The sequence below is a fragment of the Ceratotherium simum genome, chromosome 11 (assembly GCF_057802395.1).
Source record: "Ceratotherium simum simum isolate JZ-2026a chromosome 11, ASM5780239v1, whole genome shotgun sequence".
In the NCBI taxonomy this organism is placed as follows: Eukaryota; Metazoa; Chordata; class Mammalia; order Perissodactyla; family Rhinocerotidae; genus Ceratotherium; species Ceratotherium simum.
In genome coordinates, this window is record NC_141910.1 from 1,087,239 (window position 1) to 1,109,387 (window position 22,149).

Consider the following 22,149-nt stretch of genomic DNA (forward strand, 5'->3'; position numbering starts at 1 on the left):
TCTTTAATTTTTAAAAATATATACAGGAGAAGCCATGTGTTTTACATAGGAATACACACATTAACAAAGCATTTCTTATAGTTTTCCAAAACTCTATTATATCAGTCTGAAACTTATAAATTAAATATATCAGAAGTTTTTAAAGTTAAAATGAAATCCCTGAAACTACTGGATATGCTAGGCTTTTTCCAAAATCAAATAAACAGAGAATATGAATATGGTTTGTGTTAAATAAGGTTTATTGTTAGCTTTATTGCCTATAGTCTATAAGATGCAACTTTATTGTGCCTTTGCAAACAGGATACATTTCTTAAAAAACTGATCAAAATTTTCCATACATATAGCTCTATGATAGATTACAGTGCAACACTATTCTTGTAACATAATTATAGAAATACTATAGAACCCAAGAGCACAGGGTAAGCAAAAGAAATACAATCCTGAGCCATCTGAACAGATAATTTGATGAATCCTTTTAGTGTAAGTTTAGAAAACATGGAGGAGAAAAAAAAAAATACATGCATACTGCAGTCATGAGCAAAATACATTAAATTTCTGTTCCCTGCTAGACACAGGTGGGATAATGGTGACTTGCACATACATGCACACTCACTCACACTCCCATTTTCTTCCCCTGCTTCCCTCCCAGCCCCAATACATTCACTCCCACCCCTTCCCAAAGAAAACATCTGGCACCAAATCCTAAGGAACCCCACATCCGCCTTGCTGGAAAATGTTAAGTGACTGCTAATCTAAGAGTGTAGGGTCTTCATCCACGACACGAAACAAAGCAGGTGCCATGAGCCAAAACCAGCTGCTTTTGCCTCTTTGAAAGTAAATGAAGCGTATGCTCACTAGAGTTTAAAACTGTAGAGGGAAAGGCCTGGAAAACAAAACTTTGTTTTCTCTCCCTATGTCTTGAAGTAAAATCAACAGTGGAAAACTCGCCCTAAAACTAATTGCCTCATCTGCTATTAAAATACATTTGTCATTCTATTTTTGGTATCTATTCAATTATAGTTCAACAAGAACAGTTCATGTAATTGCTTATGGTAAACACCATGGTACCACATAAATCCCGCCACAGCTGGACAGGCTTAGGAAGCACCACACCTTCTGTGTGTTCCTTGCTAATGTTCCCTCAAGGCCACAGCATTCTAGCGTTACCAAAGACAACGTACAGAGTTAAGTAATGAAAGGTATTTGGTTTGTCTCTTCATCTTACACATCCCAGTGGTGAAATGAACCAAACCATGCCTCCGTGGCTTCCCTGAAAACAACCTGAGTCTGCTGACTAGGCAGACTGGTCAGCTTGACTATCAGACCACTTAGTCCTAGGCTGAGCTGGAAAACCAGGACTAATGTCTACCAGCAGCTTGTCTCGTGCAGATACCCACGAGTTCTTGTTTTCGCAGTATCTACTGTCCCAGAGGCTGAAAGCACTGAGGTGGAAATAACTCACAGCATAAGAAATACTGAACTTAAACTGCATAACCTGTGGGACAGCTGGAGAGAAAGAAGGATCCTCATTCCCCACATAAGTTGGTGTGGGTTTTAGTGTCACTGTATACAACAGCTGCTACGGAAAAAAAATCAAAACAAAAGGTTTACTTCATAACTTTCTTATTTTCAATTAAATGCTCATACACTCACAAAATACTCACACACCCTATGAATATGAGGTGGCTCTTTCCTTCAAAATTTTTAAAATCAAGAGGCACCAATACCCGTTCATTTATGTATTAGAAGTCTCTTATAATCACCACTAAAACAACAGAAATGGCTTTTGTGATGATCACACAAAGGAGAAAAAAGATCGAAAGACAACCTTAGCCACTGTACTTCAGATTATACTTGAAAGCACAGATGCTCTGGCTAATAAGAACCTACGGATCTGGTAATAATGTTTTATTGGTCTAGCATAGTCCCATGGCCTTTGTCCACAACTGATAAATGGAAATGGTTCCTAAAGAAATTTAAGAAACCATTCTGAAATTCTGTTTTCAAGGTACGTTGTGATAATGAGCCTCACTAAAAAAACCTTGGCTCTATCATGACCTTTTGCAAGTGGAAACAGCGTGACGGAGAGTATCCTCCCGCACTGCTGACATACAGAGCCTCAGCGGTGACATGGTCCCGACACCATTGGTGAAGGTGTTTCTAGAGAAGGAAGGACAGCATGTTCTATTTAGCATCTTTGGTTGAGGTCTGGCCTCTTCAAATCCATGTCTCCTTCACATTTAGTCACCAATGATCTTTAAGTCGATGTGTTTAGTTAAAGAAGGTCACAAGACATAATTTTGATGTTAAATTTCAGATCAGTAGAGTTTCAAAATTTTTGGCCCTAACCTTGCCCAGTGGGACTACAAGGACCTTGCACAGGAAGCTGTACAATCAAACACATTAAAGCATGTTCTTTTTAAAGTTTCAGGAGCTGCACAGAAAACTGTCAATAGGATTCCCAACACTGGGAGAGGGACAAAGCAGAGCACTGGCTTTTGTCCTTGAAAGTGGCCTGAGCCAACTAGGTCAAATGTCTGGCCGCCAAAAATATTTACCACCAGCCTCTAGAGCGATGTCTGTATTGTTCAAATCCTATGTGAACCCTAAATGTTGTGTAGGTGTTTGCGGCGAAAAGGTGAGAACAAGTTGTGAATAAAGCTAAATCTGGCCTATCGAGAAAAAATAAATCTGGCCTATCGAGAAAAAGGTAAAAAAAAGATGACACTCTGGGTTTTAATTCAAAGGAAAAAATATATAATAAACCAGCTTTACATCCTCGGCCCGAGTATTGCCTGGGATCTCTACCTTCTCTTTTGAAGTCCAAGGAGCTTCTCTCTGCTCTCTTCCTTCACTGTATTAGTGGAGAGAGGTTTCCAACTGGAAAGCAGAAACATGGGACAGAAGTCGCTGTGAGGCCAAGGCTGAGGCTGGACAAAGCGAGCTCTGGGCAGGTCAATCACGATTCCTGGCTAACCCACATGGCACACAGCAGCGCTCGACGTCAGCCTGACCACACACAGCACTCCTTTCCTTTACAAAAAAATCCCAGCTCTCCCAGGTAAACACTTCAGGACAAACCATCCAGGCTGGTATACTACTGCAAATGCTGCCAATTTCCAGTCAACTTAGCAGTGACCCTGTTCTCTCCCTCCGCCACAAACTAAGTCAATCTGTAGTTTAAAACTCTGAAGTGTCACGTTTCTCTCTGCTTCAGTGTTTTCTTCTTTTTTCATTTTCTCAGGAAAGTTTTCATACATTGATGTTCAGTTCCATGTCAGATGAAATCAAGTTCAAAATATTTGGTGATTTCCATAGAACATTCTTCTCATAATGAAGTAACTTAATGGGTTTAAGTCAGAATTATGTCCACAGAAGTCTTTTCCATGTAGTTCATCATACAGAGAAAGACTCTTACACATGGCTATTTCTGGACAGTGCATTAAATGAAGATACCTCACAAGAGAAAAGATCATCATCTGTATCCATCAGAATAATATACAGATTCACAGTCAATGAGATGATACACTTTGCAGAAGAGAGGCATTGAACAGTATACTACTCAAATACAAAAACAGCAATAAACAAAAACAGCAATAAACATATTCTGCACTACAGAAAATTTGCTAGCTTCTAATTTCAAGGATTTAAAGTAATGAGTCTGGTAACTGCATTTTAGGACTGGAACATGCTTCTTCTCTTCCAGATACACAATGTTTGATGCTGGCGCACATATATACACACACACACAACACTGTGTCTGCAGTGATATACAAACGCAACAGACAGCCAAGTCCTGAAGGCAGATTTCAGAGAATAGGGCTACCAAGACCAAGAGAGCAAATATCAACTTAAGAACACTTCTAACTTCAGAATCTCATTTTATTGAACACACTTTTAAAATAAGCACCTCTTGGCAATAAAAGCAAAGAAACAACAGTACTCCTTCCACTCTGTTCTAGCAGAAGACTTCTCACACCAAACCGCCAAATTCATGATGGAATTTTAAACAGGTAGCCTGCTGGGGCTACAAGCAGAGCTCAAATGCAGGTCTGCTGACTTCTCAGTGAGAGCTGGAGCAGAGGAAAACATCAAAAAGCAAATTTGGAATCTACCACAGCTTTCTCCCTTAAGCAAAAAAAATGCAAATTAGTTTTATAGCCACAATTCAGTTTTTCAAACTTTTTCTGAAGAATTTTCATTTAATTATGAATACATAACAGGAAATAAAACTTTCTCACAAACATTCTCAATGCTTACAATCATCAAGAAAATGACAAAAGTAAAAGCAGGAGAAATATTAAACACATGGCGGGGAGGTCAATTTCTGTTTCTGCTCTTAAAAAGTAAAAAAATCACCATATAATTAAGTACAAAAACCTGCATTGAATGACAACTGCTGGTGTATTTACTTGATCAGAAATGAAGACCAAGAATATAATAAAGCCCTATGATAATATTCGCCTGGAGCACTCCCCTCAGTGTGTACACACTAAAATGTTGGCAAAGTTTCTGGAGCATTAGCTTATACAAACACGAGAGTCCTTGGTTAGCTGCATTAAATGGAACGCTCTCTTCTGAAATGCGCCCACAATTCAGTTTCACTTACAAATTGCAAACTAAAGTTATTTCTTCAGAAAAATATCTGTTTGGCATCTCCTGGACTTTGTTCCATTGGACAATATGGACATTTTAATCTAAAGACAAGAAAGAAAACACTGAATCAAGGAACAGGATCAGTACTGAGCATTCAATTCTCATCTAGTTACAGAATATCTTTAACAATCATACACCCACGTACATACACACATCTGTATTTTGCTCTGAGGGTTAACTGTGCTTTCTGTTAATATAACAGTCAAGCTTTGAAGGGTCACAAGTAAATACGATCCAAGCCAGACTCTAAATTGAAAGGCTCTTCTTCAGTGGAAATCAGTGCAAACTGTTTTGTAAACAAAACAAAGACAACTGTTCTGAAAATTGCTTTTGGGGTTTCAGAAGTAAATTCAATTTTTCTTCTCCAAGGTTTAGGTTGAACCTGTCTCTGAGTTTCAAATGTACTGGTCACACAGTCCACTTAGATGCAGCAACTCTGATGCCAGCTGCTGAGCCTACAAGGCATGTCGCCTACCGAGAGCGGCCTAGCATGCCTTGCAGTGTGGCACATGAAACTAGCATGGTCTGAACCAAGATCAAGATCTGGCTTCTAGTCACCACTGATCTGCACTACCAGGGTCTTGCATGGTCTGGGAGGGGCGCAAACAGCTTCGTCACACGCCAGGGCCTTCTTCTAAAAGAAAGACTTTACCATAATGGGTCTGAAACAAACTCCAATGAAAAATTTTCTAGCTGCCTAAGCTAGAAATAAGCTTTTTAGATTGTTTTTTAAAAGTTGGGCTCATTATATATAAAAATTATAAATGTATATATCCTTTGAATTAGCAATTCCAATTCTATGAATTTATATATTACATACAGATAAAGTAATTCACTTTATAGTAACAAAAATGAAATGCTCATCAATAGGGAACTGGCTAAATAAATTATCATATTTCCATATGGTAGAATACCCTGCAGCTTTAAAAAGAATGAGGGCTCTTTCTGTAGCATATAAAAGATCTCCAAGATATACTACTAAGTGAAAAAGGCAAAGTTCAGAACAGTATATAGTATGCTACCGTTTGTGTAAAAAGGCGGGGTGGGGGGGTTGAGGGGGTGGAGAGGACAAGGTATTGCCTACCCGAAAAGTTAAGATTTAAAGGTCATGCTTATAAATCTAATCATCAAATTTATGAACTAATTAAAAAGAATGACAAGAAAGCAGATACCATCCACTATGCCAAATGAATAGTTACAAAATCTATTTATTTCTAAATTCTAGCTACATTTATTTATCCTCATTACTTCTTATCCTCCCACTAAGTTCCAAAAGAAAAATTTTTTATTAACATTTAAAAAGTCAGACACTTACTTGCTACCATTAAACATTTTATTCAGGGCATCTCTTGATATAATATGACCACACACCAATTTCATGGGTGGATTGTTATCTGTCGTTTGCTGACGAAGAATAGGACAGGCAAATATAGAGTGATACCAGCACTTTTTACCAAGGTCCACCTCAATCTGTTCAACAAAAGTAAAAAGGCTTGAGTTATAGTTCAGAAAACCATCCACATGTGAATGTGCACTGTGTGGCAAAGAACACTGATCAAATCTACTCATCTGAATGGAATTTTTACAGCACTCTTCCAACTAAAAGGTGGATAGTCTTAGGGATTCAAGTATTACTTCATAATTCTAAATTAACCTTCAAAATTACTTATAATCCTACTTTTCAAACAGATTCTGATGTCCGAGAATGAGAGCCACATGCAAGGCAACGCCCCAGACATCAAACGCTTGTGAAAATGCCTCAGGATATACCTAAGAGCAAACCCACCAGAAGTCCTGACTGGCGTGTGGCACACTTAGCTGGTGATACAATTTAGTGTGATAATCCTTTAAAGGCAGACTAAACGCGGTTTCCTTCTGTGTCAGCTTCAGATCTGAGCTTCCCGTGTATCGTGTGTAACAGTCCACAGAACCACCTGAAACAAGGCTTTACGCTAAAGCTCAGCAGGCCTTTCACAGTCCGTACATTTGAGCTCACGGCACTTGTACCCACTGTTTCTCTCTGCACTGAAGAAACAAGCAAAAGCTATGAGATCCCCTAGCTAGGCGGCTGGCACACGACAGAGGCTCCACAGATGCCAGATCTTTCTGTTTTCTTTCCTTCTAAATCTAAAATGGCTATCAGGGGCCAGCCCTGGTGGCGTAGTGGTTAAGTTCGGTGTGCTCTGCTTTAGTGGCCCAGGTCCGGTTCCCAGGCACAGACCTACACCACTCGTGGCCATGCTAGGGTGGCAATCCACATACAAAAACAGAGGAAGATTGGCAATGGTGTTAGTTCAGGGCGAGTCTTCCTCAGCAAATTAATTAATTAAAAAAATTAAAATGGCTATCAATATAAAAGTCTATTACCCAGACTCTTTCAAGAAAGTTGACAAAGTCTAACAATAACCTTGAGGGAAAAAACAGCCAGATCATCACCTCCAATTGCTTCATTACTCTGACACACAGGCTTCAGGCGAATTCAGATTTCAGTATACTCTGTGCTAGTGTGCAAGTGTCAACGGTGCTTACAACCTAACTGCAAAACTGCCATTTTCTTGCAGGCACCTGCCACAGCAAAGCAAGTGAGGGCTCACATTCTTTTCACTTGCTCAGATGAGCAGCAGTCAAGCAGGAGTGCTGTTGAGTCCTGACCACACTCAGGACTGGGAATGCACCTGTGCCTTTAATCAAAACTGATCTCTGAGGAGAAGCCAGGGCAAACAACCGACAGAGTTACCAGCTGGAAAAACAAGGTACCTGCAGATAAACCTGTGCACAGGTGTGGCAGAAAAGATGCAAAAAGCCAAATGCACACTTTAGCCCTTTAGAGTCTGTGAGACAATCGTGACAAAAATGATAATTCCAAAGTTCTAGTGCCTACTGTCAGAGGCCTGGTGGAAACACACATACAGTGATCTTTGTCACTCCATGTCATAACTACCATGGCAGCAAAACTTGAGTACCTACTATATGTCCCATATTATTCTAAGCATACCTATGTTATCTCTAGCCTTTAATAGCCCCATAAAGAGAAGGACGGTCCCCATTTTAGATATGGACAAACTACTGCTTAGAGAATTACAGAGCTGGCAAATGACTGGGGTTGATGTTTAAAACCATGGCCCGTTCCACAACAGCAGCGGACACGCAGTACTGGAGGGCCACTGATGACTGCAGGTGTCACAGGGACAACACATTCATAACACAGCACAAACCCATGATCTCATAAACATCAATGCTTAAGACAAAACTAAATCCAATCTAATTGGCTCACTGCTTTTATATTTAAAAAATCATAGCATGAGTGGTCTGTCGACTGCACTGCACAGCACACTGCATGCACAGTATGTACCACCCTCCCTCCTTCTGATGTTTTCCTTCATTAGCTTTTATTGCCACTCCAAGTCACAATTTTAAGAAAACTCCTCCAGTGCCTCCAAAACGTACTAGCTCTCCATTTCTATTGTTCAACCATGTCTATATAGACATAAAAGAATCCCTGTTGAATGGCTACAATAATGTTCCCTGGTTAAAAGGCAACATAGGCATTTTAAATCCCTAACATCCATGTTTTTCTAATGGCAGGAAAGGTAAATAACCAATAGAAAATGGAACTCACGGGTAATTCGTCTTTCTGGTTCCAAACTCCAGTGCACTGCCTCTGTTCAATCACAGCTTTGATATTAATTAAAGCTGGCAGCGCCACACAACCTGCTGAGAAACTGGGAGAGCAGAAGAGGAAACGTCAATGCCAGGCCAGGTGTCCGTCAGCTTGGTCCTGGGAAATGTCAATTCCTCCACATCCCGCATGCAGAGGGCCCTGGCCACTGGACAGGGCACAGAGCCCTCTGCTTTGCTAAATTAGCGCCAAAAACAAAAAAGTTTTAAATTTTACAAAACCACTAGATTTAATGGGCTCTGCATTATCAGTCATTAATGACATTCGTAACATTAATGACACTCTGAAACATTTTCTTGCGTGGTTCCTTCGAGACCTGGTCATCCTTGCCCAGGGCAGAAGCACCAGCAGTCAACTCTCAGCTGAGTCCCTCTTCAGGACCATCCTCAGCTGAAGAAAGCCACCTGACCAGGGTCACATCTCATGACTGCTCCATATGAAGATAAAAAGTCCAGCCCTGCTGCCCCAATTTGAGACAACTCCACAGGCCCACTGTAGCTCCAGAGCTCCTCAGGGATGGGCTGAGGCCTTTGGTGAGACTGAACCGCAGTCCAACTTTTCCCTCCGCCTAATCCTGCTATTTTCATTCCCCCACAAGGGATGATCCCAATAAACTTCCTGCATGTCAATCTCCATCCATTTCAGAGTCTGTTCCCCAGAGAACGTGACCTGCAGCCTGGCCATGCATTATAGTTAACTGCATGAGTGTCTCCCACGCTCAGACTGAACACACAATGGAATGCAGATTGTACGTTATCCATCTTTGTATCCACACAATGCCTGGCATGTAGCAAGGGTTCAAAACACTTGAGAAATTAAATGAACAGAAGAGCTAAAAAAGTTATTTTCTTAAAACAACTTCTTAAACTTTTTAGTTTCAGGACCCATTTACATGCTTAAAAATGAAAGCTCTCAAAGACCATTTGTTTTTGTGAGTTATATCTATCATTATTGTATTAGAAATTAAACTGAGAAGTTTTTAAAATAATGATTAGTTTATTTAAAATAAATATATTACATGTTACCATAAATAACATTCTTATTAAAAAAAAACTATATTTTCCAAACCAAAAATAAATTCAAAAGTGGCATTATTTTACATTTTTACAAATCTCTTTAATGCCTAGCTTAATAGAAGACAGCTGGATTCTTATATCTTCCTCTACATTCAGTCTGTTGCGATGTGTTCTTTTGGTTGAAGTAAATGAAAAAAAACCTAGCCTCACAAAGATATGTAGTAATTTAATTGCCTTTTCAGATAATTGTGATATTCTTATTTAATGCCACACCAAAACTCAACAAATAGTAGTTTCTCAAAGGTTAATTGCAAAGTGGAGTCTGACTCCTTACCATTGAATTTTTTGCAACCTGCTACGTTAAAATCCAATGGTCTGGCTCATACTTTGAATAAATCTTTTACTCAGGCGTGATTTTATATCATACTGAATTAAGAGCTTCTAGTATAAACACATGTCATTATATAATAAAAAAATACAATTCATTAATATCACCAAGCTCATGAGAAAAATCTTTAAGTATTAGGAAGCTGTCAAGCCCATAATAGCAGGTTAAGTTTTCCAAAATTTCTAGTTTTGCTTAAAATCTTGAATTTTACTATTGTGGCAAAATGTTACTTATTTTCCTTGACGTGACAGGCTCACTTCACTCATTTGAAAAAACGTCTGCCAAAAACCTGAGTATAAATAACTGTAGTTTGTCTTTTAGTGATTCTTTCAAGTAAAAACTGTGTTTCATGAAAAAAGCAGCTATGTGTTTATTAGTTCATAACTCACACAACACACAGGTGCTTTTTCTTGAGACAGCCACCTTCCGTGGCTTACCAAAAGCACGAAGCTGAGGCGCCTCATGGGAGCTTCCCATGCTGTCACAGGGAATACTAAAAAGATGTGCACTCAAAGGTCGAGATTAATAAAACTAATAATTTTTAATGTTTAGTCAAAAACATTCTTAACTAAAACCAGCATGTCTTGAACTGCAAGCATGTGGTGGTGAGGAACACGGCAAGTCCCTTGTAGAGTTTGAGACCACTGCCCTGATCTGTGCTAAGCCTCAAGCACTTTAATCCATCACTGTTTCTGCACCATCTGTGCAAATGTCAACGCAGTGGAAAGGCTCTCAGAGACCCCCCCGAGGTTCACAGACCATACTTGGAGACCCACTGCTCTAAAACTGCTTCACTGTCAATTGTGATGATCTCTTGAAATACCAACCCCACTCTTCTTCAGAAAGACAAACATTCTCTCGGCTTTAATGTCAAGAACTAGACAACAAATAGAAAAGAACTGACCGATGCAGTACATATTTCAATAATAGATAGGACGAATTTCCATACCTGACACTGAGAGGGGACTCCACAGAGAGCCCCAGGAGGGCACACGCATCTCGTGTAAAGATGTCACAGATGTCAGCCCACTGGTTTGCATCAAGCAGGTGAACATATGGTGAGTTCTCAATCCCTTGTCTCAGGTACACAAGGCTTCCCATCAAAACCTGAATGTCTAAACAAAAGTGACAGCAATTTGGAGGTGTGAATGATCACACTTAAAACAGGGCTGGCTTGCAGGTAACAGGTTGAGAAAGGAAAGAATTTCCCCAACTGACATAGCCTAAATTAATTTATTAACAGTGTCTTTTAAAATTCTGGACCTTAAGCTTGGTTTCTCCCTTTACTCTAAATTAAAGAAACAGCATAGAGAGAAAGGGGAAGAAAAGGAAAGCACTAAATATTGAACTTCACGTTATTTTGTTTTCACACAGCATAATATAATTACCATTATCTGGAGTGGCAACAACTATGTATAAATGGGGTCATCACATATCTCTGGCTGTAGAACTAGCCAGGCCTCCCACACTGACACTCAGTGTTACTGTTGCCATCCCGGTGCACCCTCAGACACTTTGTCATGGCAACAACAGCAGCATGGCGGGGAGGAAGTGCACACCTCGCTCTTTCTCATGTCTCCTCTTAGTTTAGTATGGAATCCCCAAAAACGCAATGCCTTTTTCGGACTTTTCGTTGAAGAAGACAATGTTTTACTTTTGTTCTAGGGCAAGTCAGAGATTTTTCTGTAAGTGATCATCATCTACAATTGTTTTAGTTTATTAGCAAATATGCATTAGACCTAGTTAAGATAAACAAATTCCAGTGGTGGCTACAGCCCTGTTCCAAACATTAAAAACATCTGACTCCAGACTCACCTTTCTGATGATTTAGGGCAAATGGCTGAAAATTTTTAGCATATTGTAATGCCTCTCGCTGATTTGTAGTTCCACCCATCAACAAGCTAATAAAATACAATCTGTGTAGCTTAAATTCCAAGGAGCTGTTTTGGGCTATGAGCATTTCTCGGTTTGATACTGCCCATCTAAAGAAAAAGCAAAGATTTTAACAGTAATTAAGAGCTCAGGCAAGGTGTATTAAAAATTGTTTGAAAACCAGTAACACAAAAGAAGGGTTTGTCTGCCACCTTGTGGAAGTCAGTGGTAACATCAATCCCAAGAAGATCAACAACAACTACACCCAAAGAGGCCCTTCAGCCAGTGAAAAAGAAAGAAAAACAGTATTAAGTCAGATGACAATTACGTATCTAGTAAGGTTTTACACCAAGACAAGACGGACTCTGAGGAGTCACATGATATATCTGGAATGGTACAAGGCCACACTTTGAAGCAGGTGTCAGCCATGAGATTCACTTCTCAACTGTCTACATCCAATACTCTTTTCTTGTTAAACTGGCATGTTTATAAATGAATCAAAAGATTCTGAAGGGGAACCATCTATTTTTAAACTTTCATTAGGTGCAAGACTTTGTGCTACTCACTCTGGGATTAAAAATAGTAAACATAGGTATTTACCCTCAAGGTGGTTTCAGTCTAATCAGGCAGATAAAACTACATAAATATCATACAGTGTATCACACTGTGCCAAAAAGACTTGAACATAGTGCTAATGAGGGAAGGAACAATATTCGGTTTTGAATAAACCAAAGCACAGCAACTCAGGCCTCTATAGTACAAACAGCTGGAATAACCAGTCTTGAGCTGGGATCACCAGTTCAGGCGAGCACTGAGGCAGAAAAGTATACCAGCCAGCTGCTAAAATCAATTTTGCAATCAAGTGGTGAGGAAGCATTACTTTATTTCTCTAAACATATTAAGATGCAGAAGCTGTTAACATCATATTCTTCTTTAATTTGACCTTAAACTGGACAAATATTCCCCACCTAACCCCATTCACCAAGAACCACTGGAACCTGAACTGAGTATGAATACAAACTCAGAGTAACTCTACAAACTACAGGAGTAAAACGCTTGAGTTATGCATGACGAATCAGTTGATTGGGATTAGACTTCAGAGAACTGCACTTTCACTGGATCCTACACATATGAATATTCCAATCAACTTCTTGTTGCATCCACACCTTAGAGTCAAATCACACAACTTCTCTAATCTCAAAATCAATGTGATTTTTAAAAATGTTAATCACCTGGACCTTGGAAATATTTACTAAAATTTAAGTAAGCCTTGGATCCTTGCCTGGCAAATCTAAGATGAAGGCAGTCAAGTTGCAGCACCAAGCCTGGTAAATCCTGCTGACACCAACAAGGTACTTCCAGCAGCTATCTTTTGTGAATGCCCAACGCCAGGGCAGTCTCTAGTCTGCCAGGCACCTTCTTGACTTCCAATTCCAAGGAGTGCATTTACATCAGATCACTTACCAGAAGTCTATCCTGCCCCCTCTCACTCATAAAAGCGTGAGTATGTTTTCCTACTAACAAGCAAGGAGAGCTTGTTAGTAGGCCTTTTCTTTTTCCTGTTTCTGATGTGAGGTATATGTGCAAGAGTTTGTAGAGTCAAGAAGGGAGCTAATAGAAAGAAATTACAAATTTTAATAAACAATAAAAGCCAGCAGAAAAAGGGCAAAGTCCTTAAGGAGGCAATTCACAAAAGAAGAAAACAATCTATTTCATTTTCATAGGCAAATGTTCATAATATAATACTAAAGGTGGGAAAAGTTGTAATACATAAAAAAAAAATAATAATAACTTCCAGTCACCAGAATTTTTAACAGTAATGACTCCAGGAAAGTTGGGTTTCACACGTTTATCAACTGCTAGGCACAGGCTATGACAAATCAGAACAGCGCAGCAGCTATCAGAGCAGCACCAGGGGCTAAAGACCACCAGGAGGACATCCCTGAATGCACAGCAGCTAACAGCAGTCCAGACGACAGTGATTTTTAAATAGCCTATGCTGTCTTATGTTTTCCAAGTATTCCATAATGAACATATATTACTTTCATACTTAGGGTAATAACTTTTTAAGCTAATGCAAAAGTAAACAAAATTTCTTAACTTCCTTTTTTCATCAAAGAGCTGACAGTAACTGCAAATTACTTTTCCTAAAAGTAATTCAAGCTATGAACTATGAATTCAAGCCTTTCAAGCTATAAATATCTATCCTATTTTTTAAGTTGGGGAGGTTTTATTTAGACAATGGAGTTCCTAATGTACCACTTGAATTTATTTTTACACACTTTCAAATTATGCTATGAACAAGGCTATAAAATAATCAGAAAAAACTAACATTGCTAATTCCTGTCCCCCTACCAAGAAATTTTTAGAAAAGGAAATAGATATTCATTACAAAAAGGAGCTGGAGGAGTGTGGGGAGAATGCAAAACCCAAATTCATAGAATACAAGTTTTCACAAGTTTCTTAGTCATATTTCCTGTCAATCTGCTCTGAAACAATGTACTATCTTCATTTAACTTCTGAATATTATATTAAACCTAAATCTCACAAACCCAGAGATTAGAATAACCATTTCTAAGCTTCTCTCTCCCTGGCAAAATGTCATTTTCTAAACTAAGGATGATATACCCCATTTTTGCCCCCCAAACGTGTGCAATCACACTTAAGCATTAAGGTGAAACCCTTGACAAATAGGACCTCTCCCTCATACCCCCAGGATTGTACCCAAGCACCCAGGTTTGTATTTTCTTGACCCCAATTCCTTGGCCACAGTTAACTGGTCAGATAAGCATAGGTTTTAAAGTACTCTCTGTGTTGCTTCCTAATAAGAGAGTTTATCTATCTTTATCTCCTTTATGGTCATTTCAAGATCCTACGTCTTTTGCTGTATAAGTTCTTGACGGGCTGCCCTCCTGGACAATCACCATAACATCTCCCTTAATTAATCTTTGGAATCTGGGTACAAATTTCACAGCAGCATTCTTATTCACACTAGCAACCTCGCCAGAGAACTTAACATTAGTCAATTCATGATGACTTGTGAAATAATGAAACTATCTTTTACTGGCAGTAAAGTTCTTCTTCAATCTCCCTGTGATTATTGTTTTCTTTCAATGAGGCAACTAACGTCAACACTTTGGCCTGAACGTTAGCCAAACTGATGGAGATGTTTTACCGTTTGTTTGTTTGTAATCCAAAGTAGAGGTAAATGCTCCATTTAAACCATAAGCAGCTTTCTGTTCCTAGTGCAATTCAAATTAAAAGATGTTGAAGCGACTTGACCTTGGTTTTTACATTCATGGGACTTCTTCAATATGCTTTGTACTATAGCTTCATGCAGGCCTAGGTCTCATCCTAGCTTCACTTCGCTGTCATCATTTTCGAATCTTTCTAATCACATTCAATTTCACTTCCAGCAATTCATCTTTGTTGACCACGTGGGTTTATCACTGAGGATGAGGAGGCACTACATCTACACACTTGCTGTCTGTGAGTGAAATGAACAACAGATGTGCAGCGACCAATCACTGACAGACTTGGAAAGAAGTGATGTGGCTAGTTATGATCATGATGTGTATCTGTTTTTTATATACCGATTAGTGGACTGAAGAGCTGGCAGAGAAGTTTATATTTTATGCAATTACTCACAGTTAATGTATTGTGGTAACTGGAATTTGACCCATGTTGTTGGAGAACTGGTGTTAATTTAACTAAACTGTGGTAAATGAAATTTGGGCATATTGGAATTGTGCCGAGAGGACCGCCAACAGGCTCAATAGAGAAGACAAATAGGAGAGCCAGTACACAGGGATCTCACAGGCAGGAGGTTACTTTATAAAGACCAGGAAGGTCCAGAGTGGCACAACAGAGAAAGATGTAAGTTTGAGGAACTGAGCAGGCTAGGCGTCTGTGGCCTATCATCACGAATCTTAAAGGATTAGAAAGAAAATGAGATTAGTTTTCTATTTCTCTCCAAGATCTCTGCCCCTCCACTTTTCTTTTCTGAGAGGAGGGAAGCTGGGCTGGAAAACCAAGAAATTTATGCCAGATGCAACACTGGGGTGGGGTGGGGGATAAAAAAACAGTGGTTGGCCAGTAAGATAAATTAGAGGCATCAGTCATGTGGTGTGAAGAATTAAAGGAGGAAAATAATAGGCCCCTGACAACAGAATGGAGGTAGAGAGAGGTGCAGGTCAAGAAAAACATTCAAACATATTCAGATATCCTATCTAGCAACTTGCATTACCATCAACAGTGATGTGTCCAGGTGAATTAAAAATGGTCCAGATAGAAGACTTGTTCGCTTTATGAAAGCAGAAGCCATGATCCCATCTTCCACCACAGGTGCCAGTTAATTTTTGCAAAAGCACAATCCAACACAAAGTGAGTAGCTGAGAACAGCTGGAAACTCAAGGCCCAGGCTCAATTACCACATTTTCTACAACTTTCCTATAATCTCTCCATCCACAGAACTCTAGATGTTCTTTATTTGAACTTCTCACACAGCTCATCTCACAATCTATTTGGTAGCACAGGTTCCAGTCTCTTAAGACCAGACTCTGTCTCGCTCATCTTGGCGCGCCCTCTACTTTGGATGGAGTGTACTGATCAAAAGCACAGGCTAGTAGAGTCAAATATGCATAGACTTAAACCTGAGATCTGCAGTGTGAATCTGGGTAATCTGCTACTTAATTCTTTAAAACATGTTTCCTTACTGTAAAATGGAGACACCTCAAAGGGCTGTGGGCATTAAATGAGGGGGCTAGTTAAAGTAGTGAGCACAGAGACTGGCACAAACAGACACTCAATAATAAGCTACCTAATTTGTGTTTACTGAATGGATGAACTCTGACAGTTCTTCAAAGTCATTATTTTTAATAAGAAAATTATATTTAAAAGAGTTACTTGGGCACCTCCATGTAATACTCAGCGCCACTTTGATTTTTATAGATAGCACCAACTATGTGGGAATATGATGAAATGCATATATCTGTTAATCCCCTTGAAAAAATTTTGAAGTTTTTTTAGTTAGAAGTTCACACTGAATATCTGGGTATTTGATTCACTGAGCAGGAATAAGGAGTAGAAGATATAGTCACAGCCTTAACTAACCTGGTAACAACCAAATCCATAACTACAAAGCACATGAAACTACAGAACTAAAATTAGCACCAAAAACTTAACCCACTGTCTACAAAGCACTAGAAGACAGCACAAAAAGCTGGTTGAGATATTAGGGAATGGGATGCTGTAGTCTGGATAATGGCATTTCCAGCAGAAAACTTTTGATTTTTAATTAAAAAAAAAAAAAAAACTACCACTATACTACAAATAGCAAGCTAACTAAACATTCAGTTAAATTATAACTTTACTGTGATTTAAAAAAAACAATTCTGCTCCCAAATCTCCAATATGAGCCACAAGAACACTGTCAGCTTTAGAACTATTCCTTGTTTAGAAAAACACTGTAGACCAAAAAAAAATGACAACGAGTAAGGTCACTGATGTCACAATTATCTCCGTTCACTGTTACTTCATTCTCCAAGAAAGAGACCTTTTGTGCCTCTTTCATAAAAAGACCCCAAAACAACACTACTGACTTAGGTGACTAAGTTAGAAGCAACCCACACATCTACACAATTATCCCACAAAATAGTAAGCATTAATTATCCTAATTGTCAAGCTTCTGAAAAGACTTGACACACTGTTAGCTCTGTATTTAGAATTTCCATATTATTCCAAAAATAATTAAAACAAGATTCTGCCTTCATAGTCAGCTGTTGTCCCCTAGGAACCTAAACGACAGCATTTTTCTGTTTCTCTCTCTCTCACAGTTTTGCCAATTCAGGTTGATGTAATTTCTGGTAATACTGAAATAAAAATGCCTTTTGCCAATTCCCACAGCACACTCCACTACAACCTTTCACAGCATTTTTAAAGACTTACAAATATCTTCTTTTTCTAGTCTCTTTTAGGGCTATATTCTTGGGAGTAAAAGCTGAAGTTCCGGGAAATGAGTGACATTTACTTACTCCACAGGCATGGACTTGGCTGAATGTTATTGGTGACCAAATCATGTGCTTAAAAAATTCAGAAAACGACAAAAATCAAAGCTCAGCCAAAAAAGTTCAGAACCCTATATCTTTGCTTTAGAGACTAAAAAGGATAGCTAACAATTCATTTCTGAGATATTTTCAAATGGTAATTTCTCAGATATGGGTTGAGTCCATTACTGGAACTACCAACAGTTTATTCACCTCAGAGCTGGTATGAATCTTTGTCCTTCTTACATGCCACTTAAGAGACCACACAAACTACAGTATTACACATCTGAATCTACTTAAACTTAAACTTAAACTTAAACACACTTCCAAGTTTACATGAGGTTCTCAGTCACACAGAGTTTGGTAAGAATGCCCAGTAGCTGCATGTTGCGAGTAGCCACCATACTGGACAGCACAGTTATACAGATGAGTGATTTTTTTTTTAAAGTACTTAAACATGACTGTCTTATTTACTGCGAATTTCCTACCACAAAACCAAGAGATTTTATAAACCTAAATTAATAATCACCAGCATTTTATAAGCACAAAGAGTCTTTCCTCCTAGTTCCCCCTCCTGACCTAGTTTAGCTACTTATTCTTTTAAACTCTTAATCTCAGGGATAGTTTATTTCAACTTTCCCTTTCTCTTTAAGAAGATTCTCAATTCCTCTACAGTCATGGCTTGTCCACTCATTTCCAACAATGCTCAAGTCCTTGGTGAGGATGTATCCAGATAGAGATGGTCATGTCTATTCTTCCTCCTGAGGAACAACTACTGTCTTGGAAATTCAAATAAACTTTTGCCAGCAACAAACAGACAACAGAAAATGATGCCATCACCTCAAATATTTTCCCCCTTTTGGCCTTCATATTCCATTGTGCTATCTTCTCTTCTGTATCCTTTCTACTGGGCACCTCTTTCCATTTTCAATTAGCTTCTTTTTAATAGAGTAGCTCTTTCTCCACCAGACTTAGTGCATGGGCACAGTGAGTTAAAAATGTATACCTCAGGGGCCGGCCCCGTGGCGTAGCTGTTAAGTGCGCACACTCCGCTGCTGGCGGCCCAGGTTTGGATCCCAGGCACACACCGACGCACCGCTTGTTCGGCCATGCAGTGGCAGCGTCCCACGTAAAGTGAAGGAAGATGGGCACGGATGTTAGCCCAGGGCGTCTTCCTCAGCAAAAAGAGGACGATTGGCATGGATGTTAGCTCAGGGCTGGTCTTCCTCCCAAAGGAAAAAAAAAAAATGTATCCCTCACTCAGCTCTTCTGCCTTTTCACAATTAAGAAGCACCCTCAACAAAACAAAAATAAAAAAAAAAGAAAAACTCAAACTCTGGAAAAAATCCAACTTGTTCAAATCTTGATTCCTTTTCTCCAAAGGTACATCCATCAGAGGCTTCTCTTTCTTCTGTGGTTCCCTGTGGCTACTAAAAAATGCCTGAATCAGCATGACTGCTCACCTACAGGAAGCCAAAACTAAGAACAAGAAAACGACACCAGAAACTGCTTCATCGTTGTCACCCTCATTTCCAGTGGTCGTCAAGGCTCTATGATCAGGCACTTCGGCTTGCTTCTTTCATATTCATTTTCTAAAACCTTTCTCTGCTTATACTACAACTTTTCTAAGTCCCGCAAGCATCTTCTTCTTAGAACCACCATCCACACACACCACCAAGAAACCACAATGGCAAGCTCATCTCACATCCCTCTGTGGTTTTTATTTCTAGCCCCACCTAATCGCTAGGCTTGGAGACAGAGTCCTCTCATATTTTAGCAGCCTGATACTGCTCATGGCCTGTCCAATCTAAAACCCTTCTGTGGTCTAAACTCATAAAATATTTTTTCTCTCTTCCTCTGTGAAAAATTCTATAATTTCTCTCTCTCTTTCTTTTAACTATTCAGTTATTTTCTGTTCCCTTATGGCATTCTACTGAGGCTTTGCAAACAGAATGACAAATTCTTCTAAACAAGTGCTATGAGGCGCCTGGGCCTGCTCTCAGTGTTGAAAACGACCAGGTTTCCAAGTCCGCAAGGTTGATAGTCAGCTCCTAGACTGCAACAAATCCACCAAAGGTAATATTACTCTTTGAAACACCTTTAGGAAAGCAACCAATTGGCTTCTCCTAAAGACTGCACTTTCCTTCAAAATGTCAATAACTGGCACATAGCTACAAGGACAGTTTCTATTTTTCTAACGTTTCTCCATCCTTTTGTATTAAGTTATGTTACTCTTTTGTTAACACTAGCTATTTTTGGCTTTGCCTCTACCCATGCTTACAATGAAGTAAGCACTATGCTAGATGCCAAGAGGAATTCAAAAAACAGATAAAGCAATCTGGATGAGAAGAAAATCTGTACACAAACTAAGAAATATAAGCGCAGGAACAAAAGAGTAGGCAGGGTCCTAACTAGATCTGTATATATAACTAGCTGTTCCTCGGCCACTTCTCGCTGCCATATCACCTTTCTTTTCTGCCTTCTTTCCACTGTCTCTTATTACCTGCAATTAATAGCTAACACTCCCCAGACTTCCTTCTCATCTAGTCCTTCCATGGCCTCTAACCGTATTAATTTTTTTTGTTGGCCTGGCCTCTGCCTCCTCAACTGCCCAGACTGCCTGGAGGAACTAATGCAGCATCTCACCTTCTTCTTTTCCCTCATGGGTAGTTCCACGATGCTGCCTCCCAGCATGTACAAACAGAAGATGCCACACAACTGTAAGATATTTTCCCTCTTGTATCTAAAGAATTCCCCAAACTGATGTCCCATATTTTTCAACTTTTGCTACAAGTTGAGTAAAGTGAATTTTCTGTGTCTTGCTCATAAAAGATGCTGAATAAATATTTGCTTTGCATCCACTAGTAATAGGCAAGAATTGGAAAAATCTGAGTTGTTGTAATAGAGATTTCTATTAAGCTATCATTTTCCAAAATTATGTTTTATAGAAATCCAACTTTGTGGGTTTTAATAGGCATTAAGCGGGGAGAGAGAACAAGGATTCTTTGGTCAAATATGCAAGGGAAACCCTGGACTTTACAAAGTTAAATGAATTTTTTTACTGTAGAACTGATGATGGCCCATCTAAAGTGCTCAAGTGAATCTCTTAGAGGAGACTATTAAGGGAATATCATGTGACTAACATATAACCTTTTGCCTCCATATCCTTTCTTCATGGAGCATCTTCCAGGCCTCAATTCCTCCTCTGTAAAATGAGTACTTATTTCATTGGTTATTATGAGAACTGAGTAAGTTAATACATGTAAAATGCTTAGAACAATGTTAGGCATATAATAAGCACTCAAGAAGAGTTAACTATAATTAGCACTACATTCCCCTACACTGATATTTAACATGGCAATACTCCCAGAGAAGTGAAATGAATAATTTTCACTGTATAGTAATTTCCACTGTTAGTATCCTCCCTTTGCCTGAGAGGCACTGCTTCGGGCTACAAATAACAGAAAACATTTACAGAGATAATTGATACATATGGTATGGTTATCAGTAAGAAACTTAGATCTTACAGAAAAAGCACAAAGTTAAAAATGTCTTATGAATGTTCTTCATTCCAAAAGAAAAAGCCTTGAGTACTTTGAGGGCTGAGGTTGTCCTAATACTCAGCACCGTCTCTGGTGCACAGTAAGCACTCAATAAAAGTTTGATAAAAACCTGAAAAGTTAATGGATAAATGAGTATTACTTTGAATAACTCAAATATTATTTCTATTTATTTATTGTGAGGAAGATCAGCCCTGAGCTATCACCTGTTGCCAATTCTCCTCTTTTTGCTGAGGAACACTGGCCCTGGGATAACATCTGTGCCCATCTTCCTCTACTTTATATGGGACGCCGCCACAGCATGGCCTGACAAGCGCTGTATCGGTCCGCACCCGGGATCGAACCTGTGAACCCGGGCCGCTGAAGTTGAGCGTGCGCATTTAACTGCTACACCACCAGGCAGGCCCCTCAAATATTATTTATAAATCACTATAAAATAACTGGGACCCCCCCATCACATTTTTATATTTAGGTTCCCTCACCCTCCTTTACAGATGTTTAATCATACAGGTGAAATATGAACATAGAAGAGTGGTTGCCATATTCTGTTTAAGAGGTGTTAGAGGTACTTGATTGAATTTAATTTCCTAGGTGTCACGATCTAACATCCACTAAAAAACAAAAATCAAAAAAACTATAAAAGTGATATGCATCTTACAAAATGGTACTGTTTAAGTGACATCTATCTTTAAAGATACAGTACCTGTCTACCACCTGTTTTTAATTTATGCAGGAATTTATAATTTATGAATTTACAAAGGAAACTACCTCTACCTGTTCATCTCGGCTGGTTTTAGAACTCTGCAAAATTTTCAAAGAACTGAGAAATGATCAGAAGTAAAAATCTAAGCTTTGAAGAATTAAATGGGTGGGGCCAGCCCAGTGGTGCAAGCAGTTAAGTGCGCACACTCTGCTGCAGCAGCACGGGGTTCGC

The 22,149-nt window shown here is 39.2% G+C and overlaps 1 protein-coding gene across 2 annotated transcripts in view; it reads right to left on the reverse strand.

Annotated features, from left to right (window-relative positions):
• Nucleotides 1–216: 216 nt before the first annotated feature.
• Nucleotides 217–22,149, reverse strand: part of RMND5A (required for meiotic nuclear division 5 homolog A) — a 61,904-nt gene continuing 39,971 nt past the window's right edge. Inside the window, exons 5-10 of one of the 2 annotated variants that reach the window (XM_087436462.1) lie at nucleotides 11,555–11,721; nucleotides 10,689–10,854; nucleotides 8,276–8,378; nucleotides 5,972–6,126; nucleotides 4,610–4,697; nucleotides 217–4,128 (exon numbers count right to left, since the gene is read on the reverse strand). In XM_087436462.1, the coding sequence (XP_087292588.1) occupies nucleotides 4,634–4,697; nucleotides 5,972–6,126; nucleotides 8,276–8,378; nucleotides 10,689–10,854; nucleotides 11,555–11,721 (655 nt within the window). In that variant the 3' untranslated portion in view covers nucleotides 217–4,128; nucleotides 4,610–4,633. Of the gene's footprint in view, nucleotides 4,698–5,971; nucleotides 6,127–8,275; nucleotides 8,379–10,688; nucleotides 10,855–11,554; nucleotides 11,722–22,149 lie in introns of both variants that reach the window. The other variant, XM_004437235.3, reaches the window with a different exon arrangement.